The 14,325-nt window shown below is 37.2% G+C and overlaps 1 protein-coding gene across 9 annotated transcripts in view; it reads left to right on the top strand.

Annotated features, from left to right (window-relative positions):
- Positions 1–14,325, top strand: part of col17a1a (collagen, type XVII, alpha 1a) — a 38,115-nt gene that overhangs the window by 20,843 nt on the left and 2,947 nt on the right. For 3 of the 9 annotated variants that reach the window (XM_087235761.1, XM_087235762.1, XM_087235763.1), the window contains 24 exons: positions 853–939; positions 2,712–2,816; positions 3,891–3,953; positions 4,963–5,052; positions 5,137–5,172; positions 5,249–5,284; positions 5,377–5,439; positions 7,653–7,688; positions 7,766–7,837; positions 7,921–7,947; positions 8,065–8,100; positions 8,774–8,809; positions 8,899–8,982; positions 9,081–9,116; positions 9,205–9,270; positions 9,347–9,424; positions 9,512–9,583; positions 10,080–10,139; positions 10,233–10,259; positions 10,355–10,387; positions 10,472–10,588; positions 11,013–11,060; positions 12,577–12,702; positions 13,175–13,288. In XM_087235761.1, the coding sequence (XP_087091887.1) occupies positions 853–939; positions 2,712–2,816; positions 3,891–3,953; positions 4,963–5,052; positions 5,137–5,172; positions 5,249–5,284; positions 5,377–5,439; positions 7,653–7,688; positions 7,766–7,837; positions 7,921–7,947; positions 8,065–8,100; positions 8,774–8,809; positions 8,899–8,982; positions 9,081–9,116; positions 9,205–9,270; positions 9,347–9,424; positions 9,512–9,583; positions 10,080–10,139; positions 10,233–10,259; positions 10,355–10,387; positions 10,472–10,588; positions 11,013–11,060; positions 12,577–12,702; positions 13,175–13,288 (1,548 nt within the window). Of the gene's footprint in view, positions 1–641; positions 669–852; positions 940–2,711; positions 2,817–3,890; positions 3,954–4,962; positions 5,053–5,136; positions 5,173–5,248; positions 5,285–5,376; positions 5,440–7,652; positions 7,689–7,765; positions 7,838–7,920; positions 7,948–8,064; positions 8,101–8,773; positions 8,810–8,898; positions 8,983–9,080; positions 9,117–9,204; positions 9,271–9,343; positions 9,425–9,511; positions 9,584–10,079; positions 10,140–10,232; positions 10,260–10,354; positions 10,388–10,471; positions 10,589–11,012; positions 11,061–12,576; positions 12,703–13,174; positions 13,289–14,325 lie in introns of all 9 variants that reach the window. The other 6 variants (NM_001145565.1, XM_087235758.1, XM_087235756.1 and 3 more) reach the window with 3 other exon arrangements.

A 14,325-nucleotide genomic window follows, 5' to 3' on the forward strand; every position in this document is an offset into this window, starting at 1 on the left:
GATAAAATAATCAGTTATTGGAGATGAGTTATTAAAACTATTATGATTGGAAATGTGTTGAAAAAAATCTTCTCTCCATCAAACAGAAATTGGGGAAAAAATAAACAGGGGGGCTAATAATTCTGACTTCAACTGAATATATTTATGTATAATATAAATGCCAACATTAACAGTCCCACATATTAAATAATAATATTTAAATGTCACAACAGTACCAAACAGCAGTAACTCTCCCAAACTATAATATCCCAACATCACAACTGTATCATATTCATATTCATAATGTTGCACATTATCATGAAGCGTATTTTTGATCATCACTGATTATCACACAAGACAAATGTATTATAATTAAATAATCACAGAATCAAATAATATCATAAATCTATGTATATTATGTATCAAATGAGTCAAATTTATCAACATTTTTTATGATATTATCACCCATTATCATGATTACATAAAGATATTTGGACAACAATGTCAGCGGAGTCACATATTGCAAACAGAAAAGTTATATTATCTCAATGTCACAACAGTAATAACACAAATTTGTAACAAAAATATTAAAACTGTAACAGAGCAGTATTAATTACTAATCTGGAAAAAAAATCACCACCATGTCACAAATCTTTTTACAGGTGATTCAGGATTTCCCGGGATTCCAGGTGAGAACCTTTATATATCACAAAAAACACACAATCTGCATAAAACTATGAAAATAAACTAGAAAAATAAACACTGTCCAGCTTACTGTATTTTATCTAATTTTTTCACGTATGCTGTAAACAAGTGAATACTGTTGACTTGATATATGCTGACTAGAAGACCCAGAATGAACCTGTACTCCAGCTGACATTACAGTCATTTTTCCAGGTCCTCCTGGTCTTATTGGTCATCCTGGACAGGAAGGCCCTCGAGGACCCAAAGGGAGCGCAGGTATGATGCACAAATAGGCAGATTTATTACTATGCCACAGTCATATCAAGCCTGGTTTATACTTCTGCATCAAGTGATCAGCGTGACCCATGACGCATGCAACACGTGTAGCTGTGCGTTCATACTTCTGCTTGCTGTTTCAGTTGCTCTGCTATAACACTTCCGAAACTGGCTGGCAGTGAGGTGTTTATGTTCCTCTGTGTCGAGTTTCTTCGCTGGTGTTTTATTTTTTAAAGGCTTTCTTAATATACAAGTGGTTCAAACGCGCTCATTTTGAGGCAGTAACCGGCGGACGTGCAACAAGTTTAACCATGAGGTAAACGCAAAATAAAACTTTCTATCCGGAGCTCGTTCACAGGACTCCACACTAGTAAACAATCGCTCCATAGGGTTTGCAGGGCTCTTAACCGCGCCCACATTCGTCTGCGCTTTCAAGCTAACCAATCACAGGGATTGTGGTATGCATCGTTGCGACGTGTTGTTACATTTTTTGAGAGGTGCAAGTCAGCGACGCCGATGGCCACGGCGAGAGCTATGCATCCACGCATAAGCTGCACCATAGCATTTGCGTACGCTTGACGCAGAAGTATAAATCCGCCTTCACACTGCGGCCTAAGACTATTTACTCATTGAAGCTAAGCAGGCCTGAGCCTGATCAATACCTGAATGGGAGACCACATGGGAAAACTAGGTTGCTGTTGGAAGTGGTGCTAGTGAGGCCAGCAAGGTGCGGTCCTAATGCCCCAATAAAGTGAAGGGGACACTATATTGTCAATGAGCATTGTCTTTCAGATGAGACATTAAACCGAGGTCCTGACTCTCTGTGGTCATTAAATATCATTTGGCATTTTTTTGAGAAGTTTGCGTGTTCTTCCCGTGTTGGTGTGGGTTTCCTCCGGGTGCTCCAGTTTCCCCACAGTCCAAAGACATGCGCTATAGGTGAATTGAATAAGCTAAATTGTCTGTAGTGTATGTGAGTGTGTGTGCAAGAGTGTGTATGGGTGTTTCTCAGTGTTGGAATGCTGCTTGAAGGGCATCTGCTGCTTAAAACATATGCTGGATTAATTGGCAATTCATTCCACTGTGTCGACCCCAGAATAATAAAGGGACTAAGCCGAAACAAAAATTAATGAATGACTTACTTACAGCTTAAACCAGTATAAACCCTGTTTTAGCATTAAATAGAATCTACCAACGGTATTTATTAAATGCGCAGGTAATTTAATAATAGGTGATTTTTGCAGATGAACTTTGCATCTTAATTTGTAGGTGTTTCCTTTACTTCATGGAACTAAAGCATATGCTGTTTATTATACTTTGAAGTAGTCTTCAAAGTACTTTGAAGCAGAAATAAACTTATTTAAAGGGGACTTATTATGCAAAAATCACTTTTATAAGAGGTGTAAACACAATTGTGTGGCAACAGTGTGTGAAAATAACCAGCCTCTAATGGTAAAAATAATTAATATTTGTTTATAATCACACTTGATAAAAACAGTCCGCAGAAGCACTTTGACAGTCTCCCTTTGTATGTGTCATCATCGTTAGTGATGATCTCTCCCTCATTAGCATAGAAAGCCCTAAGTGAGAAGCAGCCATCTGCCATTAGAGTTTTCACACCATTTTAAATCCTATTGGTGCTTTTTATGGACCTGTTTGGTAGATCTGCTCCTAACCCAGGGGTAACCTCTGCCATTAAATTGCCTGGCATTACAGCTGAAGACATTTGATTGAGGACTCTAGCATTTAATTGTGTGTGTTATTATTCACAGGTGAATCAGGAAGTGATGGTTTACCTGGACCGAGGGGTCGTGAAGGTCCAGCGGGTCCCAGAGGAGAACCAGGACCCCCAGGAATTGGGGAGAAAGGAGAGAAAGGTTTAACAACTGCCATTCTTGATACACAGAAACATTCATACCCAAGCTGAAAAAGTTTCTGCTCAGACTTATTAAAGAGTGTAGAATAGTTAACAAAATGATTTTTTCTAAGTAATCATATAAGGAAATAGTATTAAGAACAGACAAATGAAAGAAAATATCCACACATTTGAATGCTTAAGGTGTCAAATGTACCATCCTCACAGTTTTGTCTGTATATACAGTAGTTATGGGCAAAGACTTGAGTGTAAAACAGTAACCAGCAAACATTTTTTGTGTTTAAAAGTTGTCTTCTAGATGTCTATTGTTGTATAAAAATAAATAATTGAAAGAGAAGAGAACCCAGTCCAGGAGACTTAAACAAGCTGAAGAATTTCTTTATTAAGACGTGTTGGTTAATCTGCAGTCGTACAGTGTCTTCAAGAAGTCTATGTGTCTGCGGAAGCCTATTGGTGGTCTGCAGTGTGCAAGTTTTATCACAAGTCTGATTTTAGACAAAGATGTCCCGTCTATAATGTCTTCTAAGGACACTATTTGACACTAGATTATATAAATTTATATTTCCACACTATTATACATCTAAACACATAGGTCTTGGCTAAAACAGGGCTAAATTTGAGCTGTCTAATTTATTAGACGTCTAAGAATAACCCAAAAATAAACTAGTGATCAAATACACAGAATTAAATAAGTACACATGTTATCTCTGTTTAATCAATCTATATAATGAGTAGTCTAATTTTGGGCTATTTGTTAGACATTTATTATATTTTCAGCCTGGTTTTGGCCAGGAGATCCATGCTAGATGTCACAAAATTGCTTGGTGGGTATGGGCTAAGAAATGAATACACCACTGGATTAGCAATGCAAAAGAAACACGTCTGTGTTATCAGAGTTTATTCACACAATATCTTTAAGCCCTTCTTGTAATTTATTACTTTATTTACTTCTTTTCTTTTCTTCTAACTGGATTTTCATGTTTCATTTTTCTGTATATCCAGTGTAAAAATCTGTCTATCATACATCTGTGTGTACATTTTTTTTGCAATAATACCAAAATGGATTTGATCTTAGGCTCATTTGGTGATGTTGGCGCTCCTGGGATAGCAGGACCACCAGGACCCGTAGGGCCCAAAGGTAAGATGATGGGAATAATGGCACTATAAATAATCTGCATTACTAATGTCAATACTTTTTTCAGTGACAATTAATGAATTGAATTACTGTTTCCCCTATTACACTGCCATTACCATTACTGACAATACAAAATTTGCGTTACTATAATTGAGAATACTACAGCGGTTTTCATGCAACCAGCGTCTCTCTCTCAGCCATAGTACCTCTCTTTTTTCTGGGGTGGGTGTGCGTTCGGGGCTGGGGCGGGACACAACCAGTCAGCGATGATGATTGGTGTGTTTGTGAACGTGGTGTAACAGAGAACATGACGATTGGCTTAGATAGAGTACATTTGCCAATCAGAGGCAGAGTAGGGCGAGTGTTCACACAAGCACACGCACAGTCAGTGATACACACCGATGACCAGGAGTCAGAGCGATGGCAAATCGAACAAGTTCAAAGGTAGCATTTGCAAACTGGAAATACAGTATAAGCACTACTTTTTACTCGTTGAGGTGAAAGGCAATAATTTTTATGTATCATGAAACTTATGCCAGGAAAAAAAAACAGTCTCTCTGTGTCAGTGACAAGTATTTTTAATCTAATGAAGCAACAAATTAGTAGCTACCCAGGTGAAAATGTGAGCTCTGCTACCAAAAAAGGAGACAAAGTCACAAAATCAAAGCAAATAAAACTTAAGACAGAATTAAACTAAATAATATCTAGATATGTGGTTGAGGACATGTTGTCTCTCACAACACAACAACATTTAAACAGTGTAGATTAGTGTACAATGTTTTATATTTACTTTATAATCATTTGACAAATTAGATTTTGATTAAAGTAACACAGTAGTTACTTTCCCTGGTAGTTATTTACTTTTATAATTATGTAACTCAGTTACTATTTGTGTGAAATGACTAGTAACTATAACTAATTACTCTTTTTAAGCAATCTGCTCAGACATTTACATAAAGTTATTGATAAAGAGGGACCAAAATTTAGTGAACGTGTTTTGCTGCTGCTGCAGGTGATGCAGGTGCACAAGGAGTACCGGGACTTACAGGAGCACCTGGACCCCAAGGCTTCCGCGGAGATTCTGGTGATCCCGGACCCAAGGGTGAACATAAATTCTCTTCACATTTCCCCATTTGAGAACTTTAAGTGAACAGTTTGTTTTTATAATCTTGTGTTTTTCTTTTAGGTGATAAAGGACCTGCTGGGCCACCTGGGGTCAAAGGTCTGTAGATATCAGAGAAACGCATTGACAAAACTACTGCAGTTTACATGCTGATTATTTTGTATTACTAAATTAGGTGATCAGGGAGAGAGAGGACCACGTGGCGCCACTGGTCAGTAAATAAGTAACTGTTGGTATACAAAGTCACTTTTGCATTAGTGATATGATAAGGATTTCAATATACCAAACTTTTTTTTCTGACAGGTGAGCCGGGTCAGCCTGGACCAGCAGGTCCTCCTGGTGAGAAAGGTCTTAAGGGATCAACAGGTGAGTTTTATCAGGGAGAGAGACACCAGATGGAAAGAAAATCTAAGGCAGTTTCGGGAAAAGTTATTTTTGAAAATAATGCATTACAATATTGAGTTACTCACCAAAAAGTATCTAATCGCATTACTTAGTTATTCTTTATAGTGAATATTGTTTGACGATACTGTTGGGTTTCATTTGCATTACCTTTTATCACCTGCCTGAGGCTTTCTTTCTTTTAAATAGAGTTCTGCAAGTAACAATGCACTGTATACCCTAAACCTATATTTACCTTTAATAAACAAATCTAAAATTTATATTTTAGGATAATGTTATCTGAGAGCTTCCTGACCCCAGAGCTCTACATGCCGTATACACAGATTATTGAAAGTTTAAAGTAATGTGTTTACTACTATTGTACTGAACTGAAAGGTTCTGAACTTAAAGATTCAAGACACCCTGGAGTACTTTTTTTGAAATGTTAACTGATTTGTGAGTGTTGAGCATCAGTTAAGACACATTAGCACCTGTCAGCTATAATTATGTGGGAAACTGGATAAATTGGAGCTTTTGTCAGCTAATTTCATCCTCAGGGTTTAAAAAAATTTTTGGAGCGGGATCAAAATCGGTGACGTAGCGCAAAACTGCAAGTGGAGTAATGACATGTTGGTTTCTCATTATTATTCATTGCGGGGTTTTCTTATCCCATGAGAAGACTCTGCTTCTTAATTTTACCTAAGAGCATGTGCTTTCTGAAGGCAAGGCAGGCCTGCCAAGCTGTGAGACCCAATGACTGGGTGAGACTCCGTCCGCGCATGGCAAGCAGTATTTAGCCGTTCATGAAGGGTCATTAGGTTATGTGTTTGTTTCCATTAGTCACGGGTTTGTTGCATGTGTTTCCCCTTGATGCTGTCAGAGCAGATATAGCAATAATGTTGGTTTGTAGCAAGCATTTGTCTTTTATCAGTTGAGTTTGTTACCATTCAGACACATCGCCTATATCTGTGCTGCTGTGTTCACATATGTTTAAAATCCTCCAGATTACCAGCAGAGCTGATGGTTGGAATAGACAGGGCAAGAGACCTGTTGCACCGCTATCCACTGTGTCTGCATTCAGACCAGGGGATTGAGGAGGAGAAAAGTCTTCCTCATTTGTAGTGTTTACATGGTTATCTCTATGATAATATAACAAATTGTAATTATGTGTATATGAAATTACAAAAAACAAATGGATCAGGGCACTAAATTACTGTTTATTGTTTTGCATTATAATTTGTAAACTATAAAATCATGCGTCTCCTCACGATTTGTGTCTCATTTCGTGTCAACTGACAACAGTTGTTCGCTCCCCTTTTCCCCATAAAATTACATAAAATAGGCTACTGTATCCTATAGTTTCTACAACACATTTGACAAAACAAGAATGCAGATAATCTTAACTCAGTGTTCAGTGGAAATGTTTAACTTAAGGTTTCCACTTTTACTCACATTGATCAGTTTAAGATAAAATTTCAAAAATTTAGTTTATAATAGATGTAAAAGTGCACCTGTGTGTCTGCCTTTTTATTGATCAGGCGGTAAAGGTTGATATGACATTTAGAATGTAAGCAGTATTAAAAATTGTTTTTTAGAATGAGTAATAATCCTTTGTTAACTTTGTTATTTGTGTGACTGAAATGTATAATTGATTAAGGCTAAGGGCGAGAAATACCGCTTCGTCTTTAAAAAAAGGGAGGAGACCGACAGATACTTAGAGTTTAGAGAATAAACCCGGCTCCTCACCAGGTTAGGTTCACAGAGTAAGTTACCACGGTAGCTGACTTTGAGGAAGAGTTACCTCTCTTTCAGAAACAGGCTTGACTTACCCTGCTGTCTCGAGTTTGACAAACCTGTGCCATTTCGAAATAGAAAAGTTTCTCTCATTTCAGGGTAACATACTCTGAGTTTTCACTTAACCTCCTTTCTGGGCCACTAAATTAGTCTAAAATGACACAAAATCTGTTTTTTTTTTAATCATACTGTTACAAAAGATTTCTGCTTCAAGCAAAAACTTGTTCTTAATTAAAGAATGATGAAAAAAATCTTTCAAAAAGTAATTTGAAAGACTTGAATAGTAGTAAATGAATGATGTCAACATTTAGTGATGTCCTGAAATGAAAATCGCTGTGTATGATGTCATAAGATGAAGTCATTGATCTAATGTCATGTGACACATCCTGCTTCCTTTTCCACAGGTGCACCAGGACCAGATGGTGTTAAAGGACTTAGGGGTAATTTTGAGACTAAGCGATGGGAAATTATAAGTCTCTTGTCAAGCATGCATCTAAATTTCAATTCTCTTTTATAGGTGACCAAGGACCCGTTGGGTTGCCTGGTGCTCGAGGACCATCAGGACCTCCCGGAGATTCAGGAATACCAGGTATTTATGAACACAAAATGCTCAACGGGACTGAATGAAAAGAAAAAGCAATTTAGTTTTAAGCACACTGTTTACCTGCACAGGAACACCAGGACTCCAAGGACCACCAGGTTTGATTTTCAATTCAAATATTACGAAAACCTATCTAGTTCCTTGTCAAATTCTTACTTTCAGATTATCTCTCATTTGTCATTATTTACTTGGCCTATTATCTTATTTCACTATAGGACTGCCAGGTACACCAGGCCAACCAGGAGCTAAAGGTAATCTCTTTTGATTGAATCATTGCTTTTTATTTAATTCCAAATATCAAATCTAGAGCTTCCGAGTGACATTACGCGTGTTTTCATCCTAACGTGAAGTGAATCATATTAAAGTTTGCAAAAAAGTAAACAAACCTTAAATGTGAAATAGGTGCATTTCCATTAAGTTGATAGAGCAGCTAGCTGTAGTATTGGTAACCTACCATCCAACAGTAATGGACTATGTTTGGTGTTGTGGGAGGTCTAATGTTCACGACGCCAAAGTTTATTTGGCAAATGCGTTTCCATCTCTTATTATTGCGCAAATTAAGGGATTTGCATTTGAAATTTGACACTTCCATCAGTCATTTCTCATGTGATACTTCAAAATAGACAGTAACACAGGGTGATGGAAAACCAGCTACTGTCAACTATACAGATTTTTTTAAAGTCACATCATACATGATGGGCGTCACGGTGGCGCAGTGGGTAGCACGATCACCTAAATCAAGCTAAACTGGCCATAGTGTATGTCTGTGAATGCAAGAGTGTATGGGTATCCACTGCATAAAACATATGCTGGATAAGTTGGCGGTTCATTGAGCTGTAGCGATCCCTGATTAATAAAGGGACTAAGCCAAAAAGAAAACGAATGAATGAAAGAATTATGCATGATGTTTTTTTTTTTATTTAGGTGAGGCCGGTGAGCCTGGAAGAGTCATTTCTGCAGGTGAGTGATACTGTACATCATTTTTGGCCCTAAATTTGAATCTGGGGTAACATTCATCATCAAAATCATATTTTGATCACTCTTTTCAGGCGCTAATGCTAACACGGTGGCTGTATCTGGACCACCAGGACCTCCTGGAGCTCCAGGTCCTGCTGGTCCACCTGGACTATCAGGTATCATGAAATAGGGAAAATCTACATTTTATGTCAAATGAATGATTAATCGAATTATTTATCTTTAAGATAATATTGTGATTATTTTTTGCCCTCAGGTCCTATTGGTCCTGCTGGTCTTCCTGGTTCACCTGGTGAGACAATATAACATGTTTATTTATTTTTTTTTAAAAACAAAACAAGAATAAATCTTTTAGTTGACTGACATTTTAATGTCTACAGGTGCAAAGGGAGATAAAGGAGACAAAGGAGAGGATGGGAAACCTGGAGTCACTGAGAGTGCAGGGAGTGAGTCTGATTACTGTTTACCTTTACATTCTTTATGATTTTATCTTATTACAGTTTTTATAATCTAATTAAGCAGAGAAATCAGAAGCAGGGGAACCCGGTCCTCCAGGACCACCAGGACCTCCAGGACCACCCGGGGATGATGGAAAGCCAGGTCCAGAGCATTAAGATTGCCTTAAATCATTACCTACAGATTGCATTAAGCTCGCCATGTTGATCATTTATTTATTTTGATTTTCAGGTGTTGGAGAACCTGGTCCAGCTGGTCCTCCTGGTGAAAAAGGTGAACCTGGAAGCTTTGTACCTACTTCAGGTATGCGTTTGAGTTCATGTAAACCTGGTTATTTTAGACCATATGTTTCAAACTAGATTCCTGGAGTGCAGCAGCTCTGCAGTTTTGCTCCAACCCTGATCAAACACTGCTGATGCAACTAATGAAGGTGTTCATAACTCTTTTCAACACATCGATTAACTGGATCATCTGTGTTTGATCAGGGTTGGAGCAAAACCGTGCAGAGTTGTGGCCCTCCAGGAATTGGATTTGAGACCTATGCTTTAGACACTGCATATTAGATAATTCCTAAGAAATATTTAATTCTAAATACATATTATTGTATTGAGATCTTTGTTGGTTTTATTAATATTTCCAGCTAGTTGAAGGTTTTGCAGCAATTCTTATATGCAACTGTTGATGGAAATGAACATTGAATTCTTATCATCAGTATAATAAAAAATAATTTTATTTTAAAAATATTAAATAAATTAAAACGTTAAATAAATATGATCTGATTTTTATTTTTGGTAATCAGAAACATTCTTTGCTGGACCACCTGGGCCTCCTGGACCTATTGGACCAAAGGGATCACAAGGTAAATTCAACACACCACAAATATAACGTATAAATCTGGGTTTACCCATTTTATTGTTACCCATTTTAACGCATTTAATGTTCTTCTGTTCAGGTGATGTTGGCCCTCAAGGTTTCCCTGGTAAGGCTGACACATTCAGTCACAAAAATAATTATATGACATTGACAGTTTTAGTTTATAAGCATACTTCTCTTTTTCATCTTTTTCTTCTCAAGGTCAACCTGGATTACCTGGAGAACCTGGAATTGGTTTGTGATTGACATTTGCATACTGCATGTTTCTTCATTATTCAGTAGCTGATGTGAAAGTACACATTTCACTTCTGAATTCAGGTATTCCAGGACAGCCGGGATCACCAGGACCACGTGGAGAGCAAGGTCTTGATGGTCCACTTGGACCACAGGGACCTCAAGGGCCAATGGGTCCCATGGGCCCAGAAGGTCCAAAAGGTACAAGCAAATATATAAACAGTTGAAGTCAGAATTATTAGCCCCCCTCTGATTTTTTTTCTTTTTCAAATATTTCCCAAATGATGTTTAACAGAGCAAGGAAAATTTCACAGTATGTCTGATAATATTTTTTCTTAATGGCAAAGATAAAATAAATCAGTTATTAGAAATGAGCCATTAAAACTATTATGCTTAGAAATGTGTTAAACAGAAATTGGGCAAAAAAAAAAAAGACAGGGGAGCTAAAAATTCGGACTTCAACTGTATATAAGTTTAACTATAATAATGGTTTACATATTTCTATATGAAAAGATAGGTATGTTACAAATATCTACGATATAAATAAAAAACACTTACAGTAAGTAAATAGCGTTTTTCTACTTCTGCTATTTTTCTACTATTTTTCTTTATCTAACAAATATAGGTGATGCTGGAGTCCCAGGTGCCCCTGGTATTCCAGGTTATTCTTACGGTAGGCCAGTGTCTCTGTTCATCTAAAATCTACAATGATAAAAACTCTTCAGTGCTTCCCACACATAGACTTTACCTACGTGCTCTGCAGACCCACAGAGACGCACCTTTTACGGTAAAATGCATCTGACTGTATGTCCTAAAATGACCTCAAAATGGGATTCGGGTTATTTGTATGCGTTTTTGCATTACCCCCTGTGACTGTTTGTCACAATTAATTAAATTAAATGATTAATTATTTATTAAACGACCTAAACTTTACTATATACCCAGAGAGAACAAAATATACTGGCTGCAAAATATTTGTAATCCATTAGAATGGGTATTATTTAAATAATTGCACTTTTTATTCTAGTAATTATCATTTTTAACAATAATGTTTATTTTTATTTCTTTTTTTCTGTTATTTAATTCGCATTTGCTGTATATTTTATTAGATTAATGAAGTTAATATATTACATACTTTATACATATCTAAAATGCTTTGGCAATACTGTACTATATCATGCCAATAAAAAAAAATAAAGCAAAAGAGAGAGAGAGAGAGAGAGAGCAGCCTTTACCTGTCAGTGGGTGCACGTGGCACGTGGAAATAGTGGATTTTTCTTTTATTTTAACTGCCTTTTTTGAAGAGCCCCTATTATACATTAAAAAGGGTCCTATTTTGGTTTTAAGGGTCTCCCACAACAGGCTGATATGCATGAAAAATCAAAAAACACTTTTACTTTATTAAATTTTACTTAATTATCCCAGTGACTCCCATATGAATCGTTTAGCGATTCATTTGCTCCTCAAACCCCTCCGATGACAGCCTGTTGCGATTGGTCAACAGCGTTCAGCGTGTTATTTATCTCAGAAAACTCCCCAAATCTCAACCCCTTCCCCACCATTTTGGTACGAACTGTAAATCAGCCGGGTCACCAACAATGGTGTAGGATTCGATTGCAGCGGCTGCCCAAATCACGCTTCATAGTAGTTAACTTACTAACACCACAGTATCCGGTTCTCAACAGTGTTATTCAGACACCTCAGGATCTTTCTTTGCTACTGTGCTAGTGGGCAGGGCGCAGGTTTAAATTTTCCTGGGTTTTGCAAGCGCACCCAGTGGGCGGTGCTTATGTTTCGTATCGACGTCACACCCAAACAGCTAAAGACTCGTTATCAAGACGATTCACTTGAAGCACTATGAGTCGACTCTTTTATAGATGAATCAATAGTTTTAAACACTGTGCACTTTCAAAATGAACCCATAGTTGGATATTTCACTTCACTGTTACACACTACATGGAAGGTCATTTTCAAAAACCCATAATAGGAGGTCTTTACATAACTTTAACCCATTGTAAAGAAAAGATGTATAACAGTGTCACAATAAATAAAATCATCGCATGTAGTTGACCATTTATGTGCTGTGGGTAAAAGCTGTTTCAATCCGGCTAACACCACAAGTATATTTCAGACCTGCGGGAAGCACTGCTCTTATACCAGACACAACTCAATGGTATTGATTTTGTAAGGTGGAGGATCCAGAAGTGCTCCGGGACCACCAGGTCCACCTGGACCCCCAGGGCCTCCTGGAGAACCAGGTTCTCAAGGTGACGGGTCACCGAATGCTGTTCAACAGATTTCAGACTACCTCAGAAGTAAGTTTATCATCTGTACCAACGTTGACTGGTTTGAGATGTATAAAAATGTAATTGCTTCGCTGTATCAGTATGAATATTTGACCATGTGTTTTTCCTAGTCTATGAAGACTTTTTAATGAGATATTTGTATAATAAAAAGTCATAATGGTGGGTAAAACTCTTTTTGGCTTGTTTAGCCGAGTCATCCATAAAACAGACAATAATAGGAGATAATTAATTTAGATGATTAGCATTATTGCATGGTAGATTAGACTTTCAATAAAACACTTGTTTTTAAAAGCTTTATGCATGTTTTGTTGGTTAAACTGACTGTAAACTTTAAAAACTTAGTATCTCCTGTCACACAAACCTTATTTGCATATTTCACCACACATGTTAATTCTGTTACTAATCAGTGAAAAGTCTGCATTTTTTTCATCTAGGTGAGTGGGAAATTAGGCAATGACTAAAATCTAATGTCTTTTTGCAGGTGAGCCCATTAGACAATACCTAGCTGGACCTCCAGGCCCGCCTGGACCACCAGGTCCCTCTGGATCAGCCTCTGATGATGCTCTGGCTAGCAGAGTCATTGAATATCTTCAACGTGAGTTTGAAATCTTTATTGACTCTATTTAAGAGGTTTTATTCTAATCTGCTGTATGACTTGGTTTTTATTTATTATTAGTCGTCGGTTATTATGAGACATCAGCACATTCAAATACAGTCTCGGTCATACAGTGGGGAAGAAAAAAGAGGGGGAATATACAAACAAGTAAACAGGATAATAGAGTAAAGCTAGGAGAAAAAAAAATACCATAGAATAGAAAATCAGAAGAAATTATTGATGTAACGCCAAAAAGGTGTCCATAGCTGCCAGAAGTCATCTGACCTTTGATGTATATCATAGTGGAAATAACTAGGGATGGCTGACGTGAAACTGACGTTTCAACACAGTGTCGAGATCCCGAAGCGCAAGTGGTTCGAAACACTGCACCGAAGCATGATCCGAAACTAAAGCAATTCAAAGCATCGATCAGTTTAGAAGCGTTTCGAGACCTGGCTAATCTGAAGTTTATTCTGACCCTGTCACTCAAATACAGTCTCATATTGCCTTGTGGACCGTGCGTGTGCACATTGTTTCTGTGCTTCAAATGACTTTTGGGTTCGAATACTGACTTGTACAAATACTCCGAAATCATGATATTATGTATTTTAATAATGTTACTGTTTTATTGTGTAGTCTAAACAGGATAAAGCTGCGGATACGCCATCAATTTAGCATCATTTTTGTAACACTGTAAGACAATAATTAATATTTTTACAGTACTGTGATGGTTGGGTTTAGGTAGATGTTAATGTTAATAAAATACAATGGGAAATTTAATGAATAATATAAACAATTCTTGTTAACTTCTGGCCTCAACCGTGTCTGATCTAGCAACAACCCTGTTTTATGACCAAAACAAGACAAATTGTTCACAAAGTGTTTATTCGTATGTCAGACCAATGTTAAAACAAAACAAGAAACAAGAACAGAGCATTACAAACTGGTATTAAAGCATTTTAAAATAGCTGTATCAGTCTGGATTCGAAACCACTATCCCCGCATGGTAGTCAGAAACCTTAAACTCTCCACTAAAT

The sequence above is a fragment of the Danio rerio genome, chromosome 1 (genome assembly GCF_052040795.2).
Source record: "Danio rerio strain M-AB ecotype USA chromosome 1, GRCz13ab, whole genome shotgun sequence".
NCBI classification, from domain to species: Eukaryota; Metazoa; Chordata; class Actinopteri; order Cypriniformes; family Danionidae; genus Danio; species Danio rerio.